Source organism: Taudactylus pleione, unplaced genomic scaffold, assembly GCF_031769625.1.
Source record: "Taudactylus pleione unplaced genomic scaffold, aTauple2 ptg000276l, whole genome shotgun sequence".
Classification (NCBI taxonomy): Eukaryota; Metazoa; Chordata; class Amphibia; order Anura; family Myobatrachidae; genus Taudactylus; species Taudactylus pleione.
Window position 1 is genome coordinate 6,286,794 of NW_028284678.1, and position 23,365 is coordinate 6,310,158.

Sequence of the window (23,365 nt, forward strand, 5' to 3'; positions counted from 1 at the left end):
ATCGCTTGAATAGCCATCACGTTTCATAATTTGACATCAGGCCACCATTCTGTGCCACGTTTCCAATGTCCATGCCTAGGGCTTCTGTACACGCAACTAGGGATGGAAGTTTATCAGGCCTATATCTAGTTTTCCAGCTACACGGCATGCAATATTAACCTGCAACTGCGTATTTGCAGTGCTGGTTATTATTATTAACTTGAAATATAGATTTCATTTTTCTGATTATTGCCTTTAATTGATCCACAAGAGCCAATCCTGGCTGTATCAGTTGGGACTGTGGCATGTTCTCTAAATCACCAATTATTCCCTATATTTCTATTTTATGCTTCCAGTCTATTGTTGCATCAGGCTGCAATGCTTCCTACTGTGACAGCCACTTGAGGTGTAGATGTTGATGTGCCACACCAGTACTAGGAGATACCCCCCCTCAGCACACCCCATGCAGTATCCTGAGCCTTGGTGCTGGCCCTGCCTGAATTACTGCACACAGGCCCTGCCTACCTGCACACTCTGATATAACGTCACATTACAGGCAATGTGCGCCTGCCCTGCCCCACTCTCTGTACAACCACAAGTCCCAGCGCGCCCACCCCTTTCCCATAGCACTAGTACAGTCTACTAGGGCGCGCAGTGCATTCTGGGACCCGTCTGACTGGATTAGCAATAGCAGCACTAGGGCGCGCAGTGCATGCTGGAACCCGGCTGACTGTAGTCACTGCCAGAGCTATTAGCTCCGCCCCCTCCGCTCTCCGTTCCCGCCAACTCCCACACAGTTCCCAGTTCCGGCGGAAGTGCGTCTCGTGTGAGTTCCGGCTGCGCTGAGCCTCCTCCTCCTTCCGTCCGGGCAGTGTTGTGTTTCCGTTGGCCGCGCTCCTGCGTGTTGACGCTGCGGTTCATTTCCGTGAGTGCAGGCCGGGCGCCGGGAGAGGCACAGGGAGGAAGGCTGCGGGGTAAGGGGAGTGGGGGTGCCACTGTGTAACCCTCATGCGTGTGTCTCCCGTGTACGTTCTGTCTGTCCTATGTACCGCCTGTCCCATGTCCTGTCTGTCTGTGTGTGCATATATGCCAGCATGAGAGACACAGCGGGTAAGGGGCAGTCGGCCAACTGTTGTTGGACTGCAAGTCCCAGCATGCCTCCTCTGTCCGTGCCTGACATATCCCTGACACGGAGAGCCGCCCCCTGGTCATGTAAGAGAAGGCAGGCTGCTTCAGGGACATAAGGAGTTGGTCGTTCCTAATAATTGACAGCTGTGTTTTTATCACCCCTTTCCAACCTGTGTTGGCATTGGTGGGGAGTTGAGAAGTTGACCATAGCAACCAATCGGTGTCATTTTGTAGACTGATGGGTAAAAGATTGGTTGCTATGGACAACTTCACTTTACACCTTTCAAAGGTTAAATACAGTGCATACCCCCCAGGGTGATGTGGGTTGGTACCATGTTGATAGGGCTGTAATACACGTTTGCTGTCATGGCTGCCTGTAGTGTGTGTGTGATGGCTGTTTAAGGCAGCAGCGTTTTTCATGTGTTGGGATTGGTGCATTTGTTACTGTAAAAGTCTGCAAGTGGTGTGTTTGCTGTGTTTTAAGGTCTTAATGTATACTGTAGTGTATCCATTTATTCCTAGTGTCCCTAAGCGGTGTACACTTATTATGAAGACCTCAAATGTGTATGACATTGTTGCAATTAAATCCTTTGTGTGTATTTATCTTTCCTATTTTGAGTTTAATATTATTGGTGTAGGAACCCCTTACATCTGTGTAATATACCTCCTGGGGGTACTTGTGCTACCTGTTGAGGAACCCTAATCTGCTTAGTGTTAGGTTTGATGCGTTTAGCAGTTTGTCATTAGTTGACTTTTTTTCAGACCTGTTATTGTGGTTAATTAGTGTGTTGTACAGACATCAACTTTGCAAAAGCTGCTTTTTTATCAATGATGTCTAAGAGGACCTGCTATGTATGTTTAGCATAAACAAAAATCCTGATACTTTTACTTCTCCAGATATGAAGGGTGTAATGAACGTTTCCGGTACACTGCAACTTATAGGATCGTTTTCGCCTCTTATGTTACTGACTAGGGTATGCGTTTTCTCAGTGGAGAACTTGGCCTGTATGTTAAACATTGCTTTCTATGTACACCATACTCATTGGGCAGAATTAAATTGTTTACGCGGTCCGGATCTCCCGTCTAAAGTGACAGGAGATCGCAGGCCGCTATTCAATTGCTGCCATTTTTCGCGCTAATCGCGCCCAAAGTGGTCAAGTTTAGCCGCGTAAAACAGCTACCCCAGAACAAAGTACTGGCAAAGACAACGAAAAGTGATGTTGGGGCGCCCAAACAGGTCACTTTTCGCACATTTCAGCTCCCACCCCTCTGGGGCTGTGAGCTGAAATGGAGCGCTGGCAGCTGGTCGCGCCCTGACAGGAGCAACAATTGAATGGGGTGGTAGAAACAATTGAATTCCGCCCTTTGTGTAAGACTGTCAGGGGGCTGAAAACTGAGCTCTATAAAGACGAACAGTTTCAGATATCTTACAGTGGAAATAAAAATAAATCACCCTACAATACAACAATTATTTTATGTTTTTGTCATAGTCAGAACATTAGTAGAAATTTGCTTGTTTGAATCTGTTTCTTGCAAATATATTTCTAGAGAAGATTGATTTTTTTATCGTCATATATAGTCTACAGCCTTGTGCTAGCATTTTGAGACCTCATCTAGTTGAGGCTGTAGAAGTAATGCACAGCGGTATCTTTATAAGAAATAATTGATGCAGCAGCCTCTGAAACCTTACACTATGCTGGTTGCCAACCACTCCACTGTGAAGGCAGCAACCTGGCTAAGACCTTTCATTGGTAACCAGTGACAGCACTGAGACCCTCTTCTGTGATGTGATTGGTGCATGGCGAGTTAGTATCCCACATTCTCCTACATATTTATTCCATCACCCAGGATGTAGTCAGTTTGTCAACAATTACAGAGTTGACAAAAGGACAACATCAATAGTATCAAAATGTGATAATGTTCTGCATGGTTAAAATGTGGATACCTGCGAAATGTCAAATAGATATTTGAGGGTTTACGTTAAAATTGAGTGTTGAGATTTTTGTTGTCGACAAAACGTGCTAGACCCCATCATCCAGTAGCACAGAGAAACTATTCACTTTGTATCAGCCATAATTTTTGCTAATATTTATTAGAATTGCTCAAACGGCAATACAAAAAGATGAGCCCTGCTCTGTTGTTGGTTGTGTAGCAGCTAAAGCATTATGAGTGGCAGAGATGTTTGTATAGGCAGTAAAAAATAAAATAATTCAAAATTAATAAGTCTATTATGCTATATCTGAAAGAGGTCAGAGATGAACTGTAAGCTGACCATAGACTTTATACTAGTACAGCTGACACAGACAAGGGGAGAAGCAACTGCCCGATAGTTGGAGCACTGTGTGATGTATGGAGACTATCTCCTTCCACAGCATGAAGTTTGCTCGATGACAGTTGTATAAATCTGACAGTTTGATAACCAAATGATCCAGATTAGGTTTTTCAGTTGTTTTCAGGCCGTGAGTGATTGTGGGTAATTCAATAAAAAAAAATTTGGCGCATGTTCGTAATAGGCACCCGACGGAACTATTTAATTGTTGCTCCGATCGGGCGCAAGTTCCCAGATTTCTGCTCACACCATTGAGGAATATTGCGAAGTCAGCCATTTAGATGCCCGAACTGCTGTTTGGGTGCGTTATACTGTACTTTGGGGTGGGTTTAGCTGCTTTGTATGGATAAACTCAATGCATTTGGGCACGATAACCGTGGCACTCGTGCCCAATTGGGGCAACAATTGTATAGCTCCATTGGGTGCCCATCGCTAACAGTCGTCTGGTTTGCACAGTGTATGGACAAATTAATGATTGGTACAGTCCTTGTCATCTGTCTAAAACGGTCGTACTTCACTCTGTGGAGGTGATTCAATTGTTTTAGCGCCCCTAATCTCACGTCTAATGTGACTGGAGATCAAGGAGCAATAGTCAATTGTTTATGGGCACCCATGCCTATTCACACATGTTACGCATACATAGACCAGGTTTAGCCATGTAAAGCGGCTACTGTGGTCTAATGTAGTGCCACCTCAGGACTGTGCAAGCAGAAATCTTGGTGCCCGCGGCACTCACGCCAGATCAAAGCAAAAATTTAATAGCTCTGTTGGACTCCCTCCAAAAATGTAATTCAATGTTTAAGTCCTATATGTATACATTGTCTATATTTGTGCATTTGAGTTGGTAGAAAGATGTGTGTTGATTACCATACTTGCACTATGAACTTTAGATATTAGTAAATTACATTTATTATATTTTATAAACAGGAGTATTGTAGAGGTTATTAATTAGCGCAGCACCTATCCATATAGAACGTCCACCACAGATGATTTGTGCTGCATTGTAGATCTGACTCAGGAGGACAGACGTATTTGAGTTAGTGATATTGCTGATGAACTGAACATCTCGGTGGGTACTGTGCATGACATCGTTCATAATCAACTGGGGTACAGGAAAATATGATCATGCTGGGTACCAAAGAAATTCAGACGTTCACAATCAGTAGGATGGGATTGTCTCTCGTGCATTTAATGCTGTACCATGAGGAGGGAGCGCAGTCCCTGGAGTGTATTATTACAGGCGATGGAACGTGGGCGCATCATGTCATACCGGAGACGAAGCAAGCATCCATAACATGGAAACACGCATCATCCCCACCTTCAAAGAAATTCAAAACAATTCCATCAGCAAATAAGGTCATGGCGACTGTGTTTTGGGACCACAAGGGCGTGCTTCTTGATTTCCTCACAAAGGAAGATGCTGTGAATGCTGTCTGCTATTAAAACGGTTACGGGGGGCAATTCATCGAAAACGATCTGTGTTGCTGTGAACTGGTGTTGTGTTGCTGCACGATAACGCCAGGCCACACTCAGCCAACAGCACGTGTGAGTTGTTACGGCAGTGCCATCCGGAGGCACTGGGCCATCCACCCTACAGCACTGACCAGGCACAGAGTGATTTCCATCTCTTTGGACCATTGAACAACCACCTTGGTGTAAGGCAATTCACAACCAATGGTGAAGTTCATGAAGCAAGCCGTAATGTCCTGGCTTCAGGCACTTGACACTAATTTCTTCTATGCCGGGATAGATGCCTTGGTGTACCGTTGGAACAAATGCTTAGACAAGTATGTGGAAAAGTAATCTGTACCAAGGCCATACTATTGATTATACACACATGTCCGAGTTGAATACATTTACGTAATGAGAAATCTTGTTACCTTATTTATTGAACCACCCTTGTGTATATTTAGACTAAAAATTTTTTTTTTATTTGTTCCTAGTGTTCATGTAAGGATTATCCTTTTTTTAGTTGAGGTTTTCAAGTGTTGGGCTGGGTACACACGTAAAGATTTTCTGTCCAAACATCCAACTAGTTGGATGGTTGGACAGAACATCTTTACGTGTGTACCCAGCTAAAGTGTTGGAACTTCCCCCAAAGTTCTAAATAAAATAAATTAGGACAATGGGAATACCAGGGGTTTGTGTGGTGAATTATCATTTGTGTAACAATTATCATATTGCTCAGCAAGGTACATAAATAATCCTGAAAGATATTGCCTGGTGCTGTGCCACTCTGGTGCCCATACATAAACTGGAAGGATTCAAAATTTTATTTTAGGTGGTATTTGGGGCTTCTCATGAGGGGGGGGGGCATTGTCATCCGCTTGGCTTTCTTCATAGGACTATTATGCTTTTTGTTGTTTTGGTCCTGGTGCATTGTGTGCTAATGCAGCCATCTGTGATGTGACTCAATCTATGCCCCTATGTAGCGTTCCCGCTAGGCTGTTTTAGCGGGGCGCGGCGCCCTGCCCTAACAGCCTTCGGTGCCGTCTTCACCTGCGGGTCGCAGTGTCCCACGGGTGAAGAAATGTGCGGTGACCCGGTCAACGCCGAATAGACGCCGGGCGCATGCGCCCGGCATCTATTCTCCCTGTCCGCAGCGCTTGGGGGCTGACCGGCGTGTCCGTAAGGGCCGGGCACGCCCCCAAGAGTGATGAGAAGGGGACGCGTCTTATAGACACGCACCCTTTTCAATGGCTACACCCCCTTCTCGGACGCGCGCGCACAAACGTGCCCTCTCTAGCTCCGGCGCCCTGCCTGCCGCCGGAGCTAGAGTGAACACTACCTATGCGATTACTATTTTGTCATTTCTAGACTGAATTTATTGCTGGAGTTGTTTGCTTTTTGAAAGGAGGAAATGTAAATGTGAAGCATTGGTGTTACGAATTGTAATATAGTATGCCAATATTTTCTGTGCATTTAATATTCATATCTTGATGTGCATTTTCACATTCTGTACTGTTACTAAAAAAAACCTTTCGGATTCCGCAGCTAAAGAAGGTAAATTAGTATTAACGCCGGCGTAGTATTGAGCACAAGGCTGATTTCCTTTTATTTCGTCTGTTGAACTGGTTTCCTGAGTATTGTTCAGTGTACTTCCTGTGCTGGCTACATCCGGAACCACGTGTTACTCAGTTTATCTGCTGGTTTTCTGTTTGAGTTTTGCTTTCTAAATGCTTTTCTGTTGAGTGAAAAAAGTAGGTAGAAATCACATGACCTGCGCTTGCTTGTCAATCAACCTAGATCTGATTCTCAGGTGATTTCTCGTCACTGGATATAACCAGTATGTGGTATATATCTCTGAGGGTGACCTCTCAGAGATCATGGCATAACCCAGAAAAGATCAAAAAAGTGCATATAGTGAAGCACGTTTTAATGGACATGAATAATACATATAACATGACAATAAGAAAAGATTTTGTCCCTCCACAAGGGGTAATCTGTATCATAAATGCGGGAATATGCAGCATATATTCCTATATAAAGTATCCCACATGGACAATGTTGTGCAATTACCGGATGGTCCGATGGATATGAGTGTGTAGTGAAATCTCAGTGGAAGTCCCGGGTTCTCCGCTGGGCACTGCTCACTGCATCCTCTGATTCAACTCCGCAATGCAAAACATCCATGAAGGGTAACCAGTAGAACACCAACGCGTTTCGATCCCATATGCTGGGATCTTTTTCAAGGTGAATTCCAATCAGTGCTGCTCTCTTTAAATACCGACACTATCCAATCACCGTGCCGCCTCCGCAGCGGATCCCAAAGTATAGACCAACTACAATGTCAGTGATCCTTTGCGGCAGCGGACACGTGTTTCCTCTAGCTGTTACGTTGTTTCCGGCATGCCCAATACGCAGATTGAGTTCTTTTGAATGCAAAGAAGGACTGACTATTGTTGCAACGCGTCATGTCCAGTGTTGTTGTATATCGTAGTCATGGTTACATAGTGTTCACTCTAGCTCCGGCGGCAGGCAGGGCGCCGGAGCTAGAGAGGGCAACCTTGTGCGCGCGCCCGAAAAGAGGGTGTGGTCATGGAAAGGGGGCGTGTCTATAAGACGCGTCCCCTTTTCGTCATACTTGGGGGCATGCCCGGCACTTACGGACACGCCGGGCAGCCCCCAAGCGCTGCAGAGAGGGAGAACAGATGCCGGGCGCATGCACCCGGCGTCTATTCTCCGGCGGTGACCAGGTCGCCGCACACTTCTCCACTCACGGGACACTGCGTCCCGCTGGTGAAGATGGCAACCGCAGGCTTTTTGCCATCCAGAAGGAGGACAGGGCACCGCGCCCCGCTAAAACAGCCTAGCGGGAACGCTAGTTACATATAGGTACAATTGTTCACGATCACATTCGCATCTCACCAGTGGTACAGACACCCTCTTAGTATGTCAATCCTTATGCTGGCCATACACGCTACAATTATCGGGATGATCCGCCCGATATCGGCGGATCGCCGCGATAATTGTAGCGTGGGGGGGGCGACCGAGGGTTAAATATTGCTTGGTCGGGCATGCTAGATTGTCCAGCATGCCCGTCCGATGCGATATTACCCGGTAGACTGTCAGCCGCATCGGGCAGTGTATGCCCAGTGCAGCTGACAGACAGACATTTCCTGTGTTGGAAGGAACAGGGAAATGTCTCCTCCCCCAGGGGCGGAGCGCGGATGTCGGGCTATACACTGTGAGATTTCTCTCACAGTGTATGCCGGCGACTTCTGCGGCTGGCAGCCGGCCAGATAAAATGTCTGTCGGTCTGACAGACATTTTATCTGGCAGTGTATGCCCAGCATTAGTGACACAATCCTCAATAGATATGAAAGAGATACAATCAATTAATACACAAAAATAATAAATAACATTCTATACATTAAATACACAATTAAAAACATGTGACATATGGATAAAGTGCAATAGTGAGGATAAAGGTGAGCTAGCGGTGCCCAAACGCAGTGGTATTGAAAGTATGAATGTGCAAAGGATATAGAGTAATACATAAGGTCAGAGGAACCATTTAACCTCAAAATCCAGGTTTAAACCTCCTGGATATAAGGTTCCTAATTCAAAAATCGTTCTCATTTCAGCTTTTGCTAGCTGTGTGGCCAAATCCCTTCTTCTCCAATGGCCTTTTATATTTTGCAAACCCATAAAACATACAATATCATCTGTATTACTATTATGAAATTTTTTAAAATGGCTTGAGAGAGCATGAGTTTCCAATCCTTTTCGGATGTTTCGCAAATGCTCCCCAATCCGGACTTTCCGTGGTCTGGAAGTTCTGCCGATGTAAAACAGGTTGCATTTGCATTCTATTGCGTAAATAACGCTTTTAGAGTTATTTACGCAATAAAATCTCTTATGGGGTATCTCTTCCATTAATGCTTGCTTCTATGATTTTGTTACTACCATATCCTTTAATCCCTCTACACCCCAAACAGGCTCCGCAACGAAAAAAAATCTTTAGATAGGACTTTTCCTATGTTTCCATCTTTAGGTAATGCACTTTTAACTATGCGGGAGCCTATATTGGGTGCTCTCCTATATATGCATTTGGGTACTTTTGGTAATAGAGGGCCAAGTATTGGATCCTTTTGTAATATTATCCAATGTTTCCTCAAAGATTTTTCCAACATTCAATCTGCGTATTGAGGATGCCGGAAACGTGTCCGCTGCCGCAAAGGATCACTGACATTGTAGTTGGTCTATACTTGGGGATCAGCTGCGGCAGTGGCGGCACAGTGATTGGATAGTGTTGGTAATTAAAGAGAGTGCAGCACTGATTGGAATTCACCTTGAAAAAGTTCCCAGCATATGGTTGGTGTTCTACTGGTTACCCTTCATTGACGTTTGCTCTGCGGAGTTGAACCGGAGGATTAAGTGAGCAGTGCCCAGCGGAGAACCCGGGACTTCCACTGAGATTTCACTACACACTCATATCCATCGGACCATCCGGTAATTGCACAACATTGTCCATGTGGGATACCTTATATAGGAATATATGCTGCATATTCCTGCATTAATGATACAGATTACCCCTTGTGGAGGGACAAGATCTTATTGTCATGTTATATGTATTATTATTGTCCATTAAAACTTGCTTCACTATATGCACTTTTTTGATCTTTTCTGGGTTATGCCATGATCTCTGAGAGGTCACCCTCAGAGATATATACCACATACAGGTTATATCCAGTGACGAGAAATCACCTGAGAATCATATCCTGGTTGATTGACAAGCAAGCGCAGGTCATGTGATTTCTACCTACTTTTTTCACTTTGATGTATACAGACTTTGGGATACCTACAGTTATTCACTGATCCGCTGCATGATTTACTGCGCACATATCTACTTTCTTCACCTGTTCTTACCACTTTTCTGTTGGGTGTCTGTCACCATTTCCATGACAATTATCACTTCAAAAGTGAGATTTTAATTAACATTTTATATCTCCAGAGGAGCTGGTGCTAGGATTTGGAAGAGTTTCCAGAACGCCAACCCTTTCTATGTGCCCAGCGCCACTTTGTCAAATCTAAATGCGTCTGGAAATTGTTCAAATTGAAAATCTTTTGATTTGAGCCCATGTGCTTAGGGAGCGGAGTCTTTTCTCCAAGTACTCTAGACTCCTAGGGGGGAATTCATTTGTTTTTTTGAGGGTCCCTGACAGCCGCAGCCACCCATAAATTCTGCTCGCACCGTCCTGAGGTGGCAAACATAAGTGCACGAAAAGTCCAGCTTTTGGGCGCTCAAGCTGTAGTTTTAGTAGCCTGCCCAATTGTTTAGTTGGGTTTAGCCGCTTTATGCATCTAGACCCAGTGCATTGGGTGCCCAAAACAACTGAATATCGCTCTGTCACTTTAGACAGGCGATTGGGTGTGAGGGGTTGTAAAAAAAAAAAAACACAATTGAATTCCCCTCCCCCTTAGTTTTTATGGGGACAAATCCAATTGTTTTAGCTGCGGCTATTTCTTTTGGGCACCCGGAGCAATTCAGTTGTTGCTCCGTTTGGGCGCGAATAGCCACCGCTGCACACATTTCTGTTTGCAGCCTCCTAGGGTGGTGAGCAGAAATGTGCGATAAGTCGGCTATTTGGACGCCCAAACCACCGTTTGCAGGGCTTTGTATGGGGTTAGCTGCTATGCGTGTCTAAACCCGGTGCTGTTGGGCCCGAAATGAGTAACCATTGAATTGCTCCGTCAGGCACCCATTGTGTTTAAACGCCCAAAAAACATTTGAATCACTATATATTTGAAACCTATATATTTTACCCATCCGTCATGAGCTCGCTGTTTCTGTCATTTAGGTCTGCCTCTAAGCTTCAGCCATGACAAAGAGGGAGGCTGAGGAGTTGATAGAGATAGAAATCGATGGCACAGAGAAGACAGAATGCACAGAAGAAAGGTAGGTGTCCTGTAACCATGTTCTGGTACTACTGTTGTAGTTCATTTAGGGATCATAATTTAGATGTGTGATTACATGCACAGTGTTATCACTATTTTATTACTTTGGGTGCAAAGCATCTGACAAATTCCCTCTTTCCCCTTCTGGTCAGTGGCAGTGTTCCCTCTAGGTCCGGTGTGGGGCAGGGCGCCGGACCATAGAAATGGCTTCTAGCGCTGGGGAAAAAAGCGTGGACACGAGTAAGGGAAAGACACGCCCCTATTCATCACTCTTGGCGTGCCTGGCACTTTCGAACATCCCAGGCTGCCCCCAAGCTCTCCCCTCTGAATAGATGTCATAGTCACCGACGGTAATCGCTGCCCTGAAATCTTTCCCACCCGTGGGACACTGTGGCCCACGTGTGGGGTCGGCACCCGTCATGTTTTAGCGGGACGCTGCCAAAAGGGCAGGGCGCATTCTGTCCTTTTGAAATAGGGCAGCCTAGTGGGAACGCCAAGTGGTATGGCGAAGTTATAAACCTCAGGTTTCATTATGCCACGGAATTGAATTCCTCCCATATCACATACACCGGCATTGCGAGTTATTCCTCGCTCACCATACGGGTATGATGGAAAACTTGTGATGTCAACACAAACTCCGGGCATCACACACTATTGAATTTGCTTTATATTTGTTTTTTGAATTTCTGTAAAGCTACACTATAAGTAAGTAAAACGATTTTACTGATGTACCCATGTCTGTGCTACAGAGGTGTTTGTGTGCAGTAATTTTTCCCAGTTCTACATTACTCCTACTACTGGCTGAAAACCTGGTGGGGTTAACTGGAGGATCAATCAAAAGTTGCAATGAAGCGATCAGGTCTGATATGCTCCCTATGATGCAGTTTAAGGGCCGTATTCAATTAGGATCGAAAAGCTGGTTTCGCATGGCTTTTTTGCGATATTTTCGCCCCTTTTTTTTTTTTCTCTCTCTATTCAATTCCTTTTTGTTTTTGCCTATGCGAAAAATCAAGGCACTGAAATAGGCCAATAAAATAAATAAAAATTTCCAGGAACACCCCAAAAAATGCCTTTGAAATTTGGGGCGAATATGACAAAAGTGTAGGGGGAAACAACTTAAAAAGTAGTAAAATTAGTAAAATAAGCTTCTGGGGGTGCTCTAAGAAGGGGCCTAGTGTTTTTGGGATTGCAGGTGCTTGTATGACGGAGGAATTTCATTTTTCTAAAACTTCACTTTAGAGACATTAAAATAAGCTAGCACCCATTTTCATGCACCCCAAATTTGACATGACTACTTATTTTCAGCAAAAACTACTGCTTAATTCCATTTTACACCACTTTTGCAAGGACACTAATAACAAGGATTTTAAACCACTTCAGTACCCCAATTAGTTTTATTAGGGCTATTGGAACACTTCTACATTGATCCCCAATGTTAGTGCATTTTTATGGGAGGATAAGGCTGATTTCCCCAAGTCTGACAGTACTTTCCGTCTGTTCTGCATTCGCCGCTTGCCATTTTCGCCTGTTTTGGAATTTAACACGGCGGAAAGCGGGGATGCACACGATAAGTTTTCGCGTCCAAAGCACCCAATGTAGGCGGAACTATTTCACAGATGCGAAACTAATTGAATACGGCCCTAAATCGGGGAGATTAATTGTTTTTCTGGTTCTATAATGCACAACCAGCAGAGCGAAAATGAAGTCTTGTAGCAAACCCCAGCTAGCGGAGAGCGGATCCTAATAAAATACTGAACTTGGGTGGTAATACACACTGAATGCCTTTACTAGATTGTGAATACTTGTTAAAAGCAATAATATGTTTCTGCAATTTACAACCTCACAAGATAAGCAACTTTTCTTCTTCTGTAAGTTTTCCATCTCTGCATTGTATGTCCATGCACCTATCAGCAATAGCTTTGTTTCAGCTTTATTGTGGTGTCTGTTCTGAGACGTAACATTTACAAATTGTCTTCTAGCATCATAGAACAGACATACACCACAGCAGAGTTCGTCAGCCAATCGATTGACATAAATGAACCAATAGGAAATCTTAAGAAGCTGCTAGAGCCCAGACTTCAGTGCTCGCTGGATGCCCATGAAATCTGCTTGCAGGACATCCAGGTATGAGCTTTACATGTATCTGTTCACTTGATACACTAACGGGACCTGGAGCTGAACTTAGCATTATAGTTTAATTGTTTAGTAATCACCGTGGAAGGATTTTAGCAAGAGAAACCCTACAGTAACTTTATTATGTAGATGCATGGATACATAAGAGCTACTCCTACCATGTCATAAAGGTAGGATAACTACACACACTAGATAAGCAAGCGAACTGTCCCATTACTTTTTTCTATTAACTCTTACTTTGTCTCTTCGGCAGCTTGACCCAGAGCGGAGTTTGTTCGATCAAGGAGTTAAAACAGATGGATCCGTACAGCTTAGTGTGCAAGTCATATCGCAGCAAGGTTAGTGCCATCAGGGGATTCGTTTGTAAGTAATCGGCTATTGGAACAAAAGTAACAGCGTTTTTTTTTTTTGCTTTAAGTGTTCATGAAACACATTTGTACAGGAAAAAGTAGAGAAAACGTTTGTCACATTAATTCTACATCATAACACGGTATAAGACACAGAAAATAGGGCAGTATAATTGATTCATTATCGATGTGAACAATAGACAAAGTAGGGGAAGTTGGAGAAGTGAAACAAATATAGAAAACCTTAGTGTTCTTTGTAGGTCCGGTGCAGGGCGCCGGACCATAAAAAGGGCACTTGCACAGGCAAAAAGGGGGTGTGGTCACGAGAAAAGGGGGCATATCCTATTCATCACTCTCGGGGCCGTGCCCAGCACGTGCTGGACTTGCCCCCGGGCTCTCCCCTCACACTGAATAGATTCTGTGCACACGTTCATCACTTTGTTCTTCATCTTTTGTTTGTTTCTTCGTCTTTGTGATCCTTTTTAGGACTTGAGCCAAAGCTGAACATTCTTGAAATTGTGAAACCTGTGGAGACTGTAGAAGTGGTGATTGACCCAGATGCTCACCATGGAGGAATGGAAGCCCAGCTTGTAGAAGAGGCCCAGGTAATAACTCTGGATGATACAAAACACGTCACCATTTCTGATGAAACCTCTGAGCAAGTGACCCGATGGGCCGCAGCATTAGAAGGCTACAGGAAGGAGCAGGAGCGACTAGGCATACCCTATGGTAAGGGGCATACTGATCGGATATACATTTTAAATTGAATATATGTCGTTTTAAGTAACAGAGCCCTTAAGTGTTAAAGAATTGGATGTATTTTTTGCATGGTCTATAATGAGCTCTGTAATTTCTTATCCATAGTGACAGGAGATATTCAATTGTTTACGCTAATGGGCGTGAGTGCCCATTTTTTATGCTTGCGCCCTCCTGAGGTGGCGAACAGAAATACGCAAAAAGTCTTGATTTTAGGCGCCTAAACTGTCGTTTGGGTATAATAATTAATGGGCTTCCGCGGCACGTGCACCCATTAGCATATACAGTTGACTATCGCCTGTCGGGCGCCTATTACTTATGGGCGTGATAAAACAATTGAATTTTCCCCTTAATATCTGTTATCCTGCTTTTTTTTTTACTAACAAGTGCTCTCTCCCATTACTGACATGGATCCTAGACCAGTGCTAGAATAAAGGTTGTTAAAATATTACCTCCAAAAAAAAAAGTAGAGTATGTCCTTCCACAGAGTGGCGGTGATGGAGGGACATGCGTATAGTGCTAGAGCGTAATCGGTATGATATACTGGTGGACAGGATGCCGGCGGTCAGAAGACCAGCAGTGGCATCCCGATGGTGAAGATCCCGACAGGGGCCGGTAATTACCCTAACCCTCCCCCCGGTGGTGCCTAACCCACCCGGGCAGGTCCCTAAACCTAACCCCCACCCCCTATCCCCGGCCTTTACCACATACTTACCTTCGGTCTTCCGGCGGTGGGCATGCCGACGTCAGTATCTTGATCCCTTCGGGATGCCAGCGTCTGCATTCTTATGGACGTCGGGATTCTGGCATCGGTATCCTGACATTCGGCATCCCGTCTGCTGGCATCTTGACTGGATCCCGCTAGACCTATAGACTGTGGGATGGGGGTGAGAGCTGCTAATATAAGATAAGGAGAGTGACCTCAGTCTACCATACTGTAGTCTGCGTCAGACTTTGGTAAAGCACTGCTTTATGTTGGGTATAATGATGTGGCCTGCAGGAATGTGTTTTTATACCATTTTAACATGGCCTTTGCATTTAAAGCACTCATCTATTCTGTTTCAGTTATGTATGGTTTCAGTGCCTTTTGTCTTTAGATAAAGGGTATTTACCGCTTACACAACACCCTTATAGAATAATTTTCCAACTGTTTAGAAAAGCAAAGTATAGCAAATCCTTTTGTAGAGGTTCTGTGGCTCTTAGCAGTGACACTTCCCAGTAGTGCTGACATCGGCTTACAGGGCTGTGTGTGTAGGAATAATAATCCCCTCCATGATCATGACTTTCTCTAACTCAAATTGGGATAATGCCTTGAGTCTTTTACATGCTAATTTTTGTGTCTATCGTTATTATGTCTATATAAGTGAAGTTGTTTTTATACTGTGTCCTTAAACATCTAACACTAAGGGGGCGATCAATTCAGTGTGATGTTGAATAGCGCCGGGAAGTAGTTCCCGAAGCTATTCAATTGACCGTGCTGTTAAGTCCGACTACAGGATTCCTTCTCGCACCCTCCTGAGGTTTAGGCAGAAATCCAACTTGTGCCGGCCGCGATGCTGTTTTCCGGCTTGTGTGGCACTAGCAGCCTCACGGCCGGATGTTAAGTCTGAGTTTAGGGTGCGGTAACCGGCATTCTCCGACTTAAGTGGTTCTAGTCAATAGCGCGGTTAATTTAATAGCTCTGGAACCTCCTTCCCAGGGCTATTCAACATCACGCTGAACTGAGTCGCCTATGAATGTTGTTCACAGAGCCCAAGTGTCGACGCTATCCACAGTTACATTGTGATACTTAATATATTTCGATAGCATCTTTACATAAAGCCATTTCCATAAAATACTAAGTTTTATACTTTGAATATTGGGATATGTTAGAGTGACCGCAACACTCTGTCTCTCAACACCACTTTGTCCTGTGTAAATAGTTTCACTCAAATTTGTTTCCAGATCCGCTCCAGTGGTCTACAGACCAAGTCCTGCACTGGGTGCTATGGGTGATGAAGGAATTCGGCATGACTGATATCAATGTGAACGCCCTCAGTATTCCCGGGAGAGAGCTGTGCCAGATCGGCCAGGAAGATTTCTTCCAGAGAGTCCCCAGAGGAGAGATTCTGTGGAGTCACCTGGAGCTGCTCAGAAAATGTAAGCGGAACATCTGTAATCACTCTCCCCCTTCCAACCTGCTTATATTAATCTACATGCGCACTGGCTTCTTTCTTAGTTTAACTCCAATGGGAATGCACATTGACTGTATTTACCCTCAACATTATGAAAACATTTAGACTTTTGATTTGTCTATAAGGCTCATTTAGGCGAGTCAGTGCGCATTTTGTAACTTGCTCGTGCGATGTTGTCGATAAAAGGTGATCAAGCTATTCTGATGGACTGGAATGCTTACACGGCTCTGCTGTTCAGTCCATTAACTCTAGAAACAAAGGTTACTCCTGAAAGCTGGAATTTGTCTGTGCACCGGGATCAAAGATCTCTGCAATCATTTGTAGTTAGTTTTTGTTCTTGTTTAGCTTTCCCATGTTCTGTCCTGATCCCTACGCAAGCATATTCTTTCTAATTCCTCACTAACTGCTAATGTGACCGAATCCTTAACATAACATACACTTATCAGCCATAACACTAAAACCACCAACAGGTGAAGTGATTAACATTGATTATCTTCTTACAGTGGCACCTGTCAAATGGTGGGAGATATAGATGTATAATATAAAAATATATATATATATATATCTATTTTATTTATTTTGTAATGTGCACATTTTGTAGCCAAAGGGAAGATCTAGTAATAACACAATGAGGTGTGCTTAATCAGTGCACTTATAAGTGCCTCTGCTACCTTGGAGTTGTAGCTTTGTTATCCTGTTCTGCATTACCTAATCAGCGGTCTATGTACCCATTGCACATGGGCAAGTGCTTCATTGTAATGTTTTGTTTTTTCAGATGTTTTGGCGAGCCAAGAACACGGAGGTGAGATTGCTACAGTTACCATTGATCAGCGTAAGTTGAAACGTGTGCGTTCTCAGTTATGGGCGTACATTTCTAGTTTATAGAAAAACAACAACACAGGCATTGCGCTGCAGTCACAGCTGACTAAATAAAGTGGTACTTCATGTAATAGAACACACACTGTGTTAAAATAAATAAGTTTTACTTCTGGACGATAATAAAAATGAATACATACAATACATAGAACATTAATAGACTAAGCATATAAATGTAGAGGAAAAATAAGAATATAAATTATAACAAAAGATAAGTCCTCTATTAATCAATTGTGGATCAGTTGAAATGTGGCAGATCAGTTCAATCAAGTCATATCATATATGAATAAATTGCGCTGGATATATCCTTGTGCAAAGAAATATGCATGCTGTTTAAAAATACTGCATTGTATCATCCGCACTGGACAAGTAATAAAGCTTGCTTTTGTACCTGTATAAAGGTGAAATGGTACTACGCCGTGCTGGCGTCCCAGCTCAGTGTCCAACTCTTGTAGGTCCAATTGGAATTTGGGACTTCTAATAAATGTTGAAGTCTCCCCGTAGGAGAGTGTGTCTGCCGGCACAGATGCGAGTGGTAGCGCTCGGTTCAGGAATCTCTCCAGGGGAACAGGTGTATAGGATGCAGTAGATGGACTGAACGGTAATGACGTTCAATCCATCTACTGCATCCTATACACCTGTTCCCTGGAGAGATTCCTGAATCGACCGTGAATTACAGATAGCGGACACATTGTTCCCACAGAGCGCTACCACTCGCATCTGTGCCGGCGGACACACTCTCCTACGGGGAGACTTCAATATTTATTAGAAGTCCCAAATTCCAATTGGACCTACAAGAGTTGGACACTGAGCTCGGACGCCAGCACGGCGTAGTGCCATTTCACCTTTATACAGGTACAAAAGCAACCTTTATTACTTGTCCAGTGCGGATGACACAATGCAGTATTTTTAAACAGCATGCATATTTTTTTGCACAAGGATATATCCAGCGCAATTTGTTCATATATGATGTAACTTGATTGAACTGATCTGCCACATTTCAACTGATCCACAATTGATTGCTGGGTAGAGCTAGATCTAGAAGGGCGAAAGTCAGAAATGTTTGAAGCTGGTGGGTGAAGGTAATAGGATTTTGATTTTAGAGGACACTTGGAAGCCAATCGGAGGAATTGCAGAGTTGTGCAGCTGATAGAGAGGCCTCTAAGACTGAATGAATCTTGAACAAATGGGAGGAGGTTGCAGAAGTATTAAGTGGGTGGGTAATTGCTTTGGTTGCAATTTGGACCAGAAAAGGTAATGTTCTAGCAATATTTCTAAGGTTGAGGCGACAGGAGTTGGGAGAGTCTCGATGTGTGGAATAAAGCAGAGGATAGATAGGTCAATAGTGTTCACTCTAGCACCGGCGACAGGCAGGGCACCAGAGCTAGAGAAGGCACTGCCGCGCGTGCACACCTGAAAAAGGGGGCATGGCCATTGAAAAGGGGGTGTGTCTATAAGACTCGTCACCCTTTTTGGCACTCTTGGGGGCGTGCCCGGCACTTACGGACTTGCCGGGCAGCCCCCAAGAGCTGCTGACAGGGAGAATAGATGCCGGGCGCATGCGCCTGGCGTCTATTCACCAGCGGTGACCGGGTCACCGCACATTTCCCCACCCGCGGGACCCTGCGAACCGCAGGTGAAGACTGCACCCGCAGGCTGTGAGGGCAGGATGCTTTTTTCCCTACCGAAGGAGGGCAGGGCAACGCACCCCGCTAAAACAGCCTAGCGGGAACGCTAGGTCAAGTGAAGCAGGGAATTGTGCTGACAGTGCAGGAGATGTGAGGGAAAATGAGCTCTGCTTTGGACATGTTGAGCTTTAGGCAGCGTTGGGACACACATTGGGAGGTAGAGTGAGTTGGTTATATGTGAGAAAGGAGTGACAGTGAGAGAGGCAGTTGTGCACATCACCTGGGTAGTTTGGAGGCAAAGCAGAGGCCACTTATAGGGCAGTATATGGAGAGCGAGGCTGGGTGAACTGGTGATCTCTAGGACAGTGTTTAAAGGTAGAAGGTAATGTGTCAGTGGAAGTAGGTTACAAATCATGAGCTGTGAGGGGGGGAAGGGGACAGGTTGTGGAGGTCACCAGAGTAATGTATTAAAGGTGGCAAACAGACAGTGGCTAGAGGTGGATAATAAAGAAGGGACATGTGTTTGCTTGGCAAGTTGTAGTGTTGCAAGATGAAAGGATGGCTTCATAGTGAGTGAAGCCTGCTTTGCAGTGCGATTTTCTTCCACTGATGCTCAGCACTTCAGGTAATATTTCTGTGTGCTGTGCCAAGGCCGAGGCTCAGATCATCGGACGTGGTTTACTGTGTCCAGAAACTGCAGTCTTAATTTTTTACGTATTAGTTTCTAACTTGTATAAAAGTGTATTTTTAAAGATCCGACAGGGGAAATTCAATCTAAGGGATGTAGTTAGTATGCCGGCGGACGGTATTGTGGTTTGTGTGAAATCTAAGGCATAAAATCACCTAATAGAAATTGTGCTGCTTCCTTCCAGCTGTACAGATAATCCCAGGGTCACTGGCGAACACAACTCCCACAACAACTATAAAAGTGATAAACACACAAACCAAAGTAGCTAAAGTGCAGCGAGCGCCACGCATATCAGGGGAGGACCGAAGTTCTCCTGGAAACAGAACAGGTAAATGATTTATTTTTCCCTGGTGGTGGATTATTTACATCATGGTTACATTGTTAGTGGCAAATTTGCTAGTGGCTCTGATTTGGGAATTACAAATACTTCAAAAGCAGATGGCGCCCTTGTCTCTGGGACTTTGCTCATCAAATAAGCCACACCGCTGCTGTCCTACATGCACAGATCTTGTATGAAACCCATAAGTCAACTTTTCTGGTCATAACCTGTCTATGGGGTCAGGTAACAGGATAAATGCATTCTGAAATAGGTCATCAGTGCTTCCCTCAGAGACCTTGATATGCCTTTTGTCTCTTGCAGGCAACAATGGACAGATACAGCTCTGGCAGTTCCTCCTGGAGCTACTCACTGACAAAGACGCCAGAGACTGTATATCCTGGGTGGGAGATGAAGGCGAGTTCAAATTAAATCAGCCAGAGCTTGTGGCTCAGAAATGGGGACAACGTAAGAATAAACCCACCATGAACTACGAGAAGCTCAGCCGGGCACTTCGGTAAGAGGGATTGTGGGGAATTCCACACGATTTAATTCATTTATATTGAACAAAAAACATATAGACGTGCGAGTTGAATTGAATATACTTTCCTCATTGCTTGTGTCACGTAGGGGCCTGTTCATGAAGGTGAAAGGGCCAATTACACATACAGAAACACTGGTTACCATATGTTTTGTGTAATGGGCTCCGATGTTGGGTGTTTGGAGCTAGGCTGCGGGAACTGACACTATCTTTACAAGGTGGTAGCCCTCTGAACCCTGTCCCTTCCTAATGGAAGGAGATCCAGACTGCGAGCAGCGATTAATTAGAATCCCTCCTCTTACTCCAGCCCTCGCTGTGCACATGTGTGAACTAACCTCATTAACAGGGGGGATCTTCAAAATCTTTCCCTGAAATAATGAAAAGTGAAGGTTTCAGGAGGGAAAAACATTCCTATGTACCGTCCATGTATTTCTGTCTAAATTACCACTTTACCACTTTTACATTTTTCGCTCTCAATGAGAAATACTTGGTTCTACTTAATTGATGTTTGCTACCCCCTCCTTTCAAGGAGATCCATATTGCCACGGTGCTAGAGCTGAGCTTGTTTCAGACATGGTTCACCACTAGCGTGACCTGTACATTTGCATGGATACAAAGGTCATGTTAGGGCGACATCAACATCAAAGCTGCCGACTTACAGTGGTAGGAGAGAGGACCCCATTGGACTGCTCAAATATTTCACTTGATCATTGTCCCCCAGATACGTAGTGATGGGTATTATAAGATGACTTGCTGAGCTCCAGTCCTCTGACAGTGGCCTCTGCACGTGCTCAGCTCTCTATAATAAGAGCTCCAACCACAGTTGTAAGCAGAAGTCCTGCTGATATGCAAGGTCTTGCTAAATAAATACATGGTGGTTAATCTAGTGGAGTTTCACAATTGTGTAAATAAATAAATAAATCATTACGGTGCATTGTCAGCCATTTAAAGGGCACTTCATGGGTTTTGCTAGTGGCTCAATTAGGTGTACTAATGTAATGTTAGATATGCTGTATGCATTCTATTTTCATTGCAGATTACTTTATACTCTTAGTTATTGTATTAGGATTACAAAACACATAAAGAAAAATACAGCAGCATTTCTGAAAATAAGTGACTTATTTTTTATTTCCCTGCTCCCAGATATTACTACGACGGTGATATGATCTGTAAAGTACAAGGCAAGAGGTTTGTCTACAAGTTTGTTTGCGACCTGAAGACTCTCATTGGTTACAGCGCAGCCGAGCTGAGCCGCTTGGTGTCGGAGTGCGAGCAGAAGAAGATGGCCAAGCTGCAGTTACACGGCATAGGACAGCCGGTCACAGCCGTAGCTCTGGCTACCGCGTCACTGCAGTCAGACAAAGACAACTGAGGCTCTTGGGAAGCCAGACTGGGGGGGTTACACAGCCTAACTTCCACTGTGCAAGTTCCTCGTCTCTTAGAACCCCAAGCACATTTATTTTCAGACTGTACAGTGCTTGGCATGATTTTCTACAGAGGACTATAAATAAATTTTGGAACTTGTTACTTTTCGTATTACAAGTTTCTTTGCAAGAGCCCTCATTGAAGGGAGCATGATATATTTTATATATTTTGAATATGAACTTTAAAAATGATTTAAACTTCTTAGTAAGAACGCAGTCCGGTCCCACCTGGAGGATCTATCACTCATCCATCATTTTCATTTAGTAGTCATGCATTTTAGTGGCATGATTTTTTTTTTTTTTTTTTATATATAATACTTTGAACTTTTTTTATTTCTGGGATCCAAATTTTTTTTTCTTTTATGTGCTTTAACACTATACATTCTAAGTGTTTTTTTTTGTGTTTTTTTTGTATTGTGTTTTTAAGGTTTTTATTATGCTTAAAATATAATTTACTGGCCTTACTGAAAAAGAGCAAAAAATTTGCAAACTCACTGTTCGCTATCCAAAGGCGGTTTCGCAAACCGTCTGAAGTTTGGCGACTAAGCGACCTCTTGAAGCAGACATGCCGCAGATGCTTGTCAGGATGGGCAATTTGCTTCTTACTCTGATCTTTTATATTAAAGGATTTAGTTTACAGTTTATCCCCTATAAACTATGTACGTGTTTTTGACTTTTCTCATCTTGGCTGGAAAGTTTGAGCAGTGCAACAAAAACAACAAACAGTAAACTCATTAAGTTTAACATTGTGGATTTTTATTTGCCAGACCTATAGCATGTATAAGTTATTCTGACATGTTAAACTACATTCCGTGTCCATACAGTAGCTATATATAGATATATAGAACACTCTTCATCCCTTCCCCTGCAGTGCTCTTATGTGTACCACAGTCTAACCACACAAATGCACTACAGACCATTACCCCACTTAGTATGCCTTTGCACTGTGATGTATACTAATGAGAACATTCATACTCCCCACAGTCAGTGTCCAGGTCTGGAAAGATCAATACCAGACTAAAATGAAACCACCTACGGGCACAAAACGTCGACTATATTGTCCATCAAACAGATTCCATGGTATATGGTTATTTATATGATACATCCCCACTACCTCCTGTAGCTGAATCACATATTCAAGTATTTATGCCATACAGATTTACCCGCCTGTGGCCTAGAAAGGAAAAGTCTGAACAATCTTTCCAGTAATTACTTTTATTTACTCTGCTATAAAGACTATAATTATATCTGCCCAAATATATATTTTGCATTTTGTTATACTTGATATCTTGTCTCCCTCACATAAAACTCATTTCTCTTAAACCTGAAAACTGAACTTGTCTGACTGCATTGGATATAATTGTTCTTGGAGAGTAAATGTATGCTATAACTAAGGGCAAGGGAATAAACCGTTGTAAGCCGCCTGCATATAAAGTTGTATAAATTAAAAAGGGCAGACTGAAGCTACAAGGAAAATGTGTTTGGTAAAATTTGTAGGTGGTCACTTAAAAGCCCAAATATCTGGCATCTGAAAGGTGGGTGGTAGGCAGTGTGTATTCCTGTATACTGGAGACTTATTGTGATCTTTCATTACAGACTCTTACTGTTTTATAAAAGGCTCTACTGTCTGGGCGTGTGTGCCTTC

The 23,365-nt window shown here is 43.7% G+C and overlaps 1 protein-coding gene across 3 annotated transcripts; it reads left to right on the forward strand.

Annotated features, from left to right (window-relative positions):
* The first annotated feature begins 790 nt into the window (after positions 1-790).
* GABPA (GA binding protein transcription factor subunit alpha) lies at positions 791-22,464 on the forward strand. Of its 3 annotated transcripts, none has more exons than XM_088481630.1 (10): positions 791-953; positions 10,741-10,838; positions 12,817-12,961; positions 13,224-13,308; positions 13,804-14,046; positions 16,018-16,212; positions 17,023-17,079; positions 19,624-19,767; positions 20,080-20,272; positions 21,440-22,464. In XM_088481630.1, exons 2-10 carry the CDS (start codon positions 10,762-10,764, stop codon positions 21,666-21,668), a joined length of 1,368 nt encoding a protein of 455 aa, XP_088337756.1. In that variant the 5' UTR covers positions 791-953; positions 10,741-10,761; the 3' UTR covers positions 21,669-22,464. The 3 variants fall into 3 exon arrangements, with proteins under 3 accessions (XP_088337756.1, XP_088337758.1, XP_088337757.1); XM_088481632.1 differs by having other exon boundaries at positions 17,023-17,049; XM_088481631.1 differs by having other exon boundaries at positions 791-904.
* The last annotated feature ends 901 nt before the right edge of the window (positions 22,465-23,365 follow it).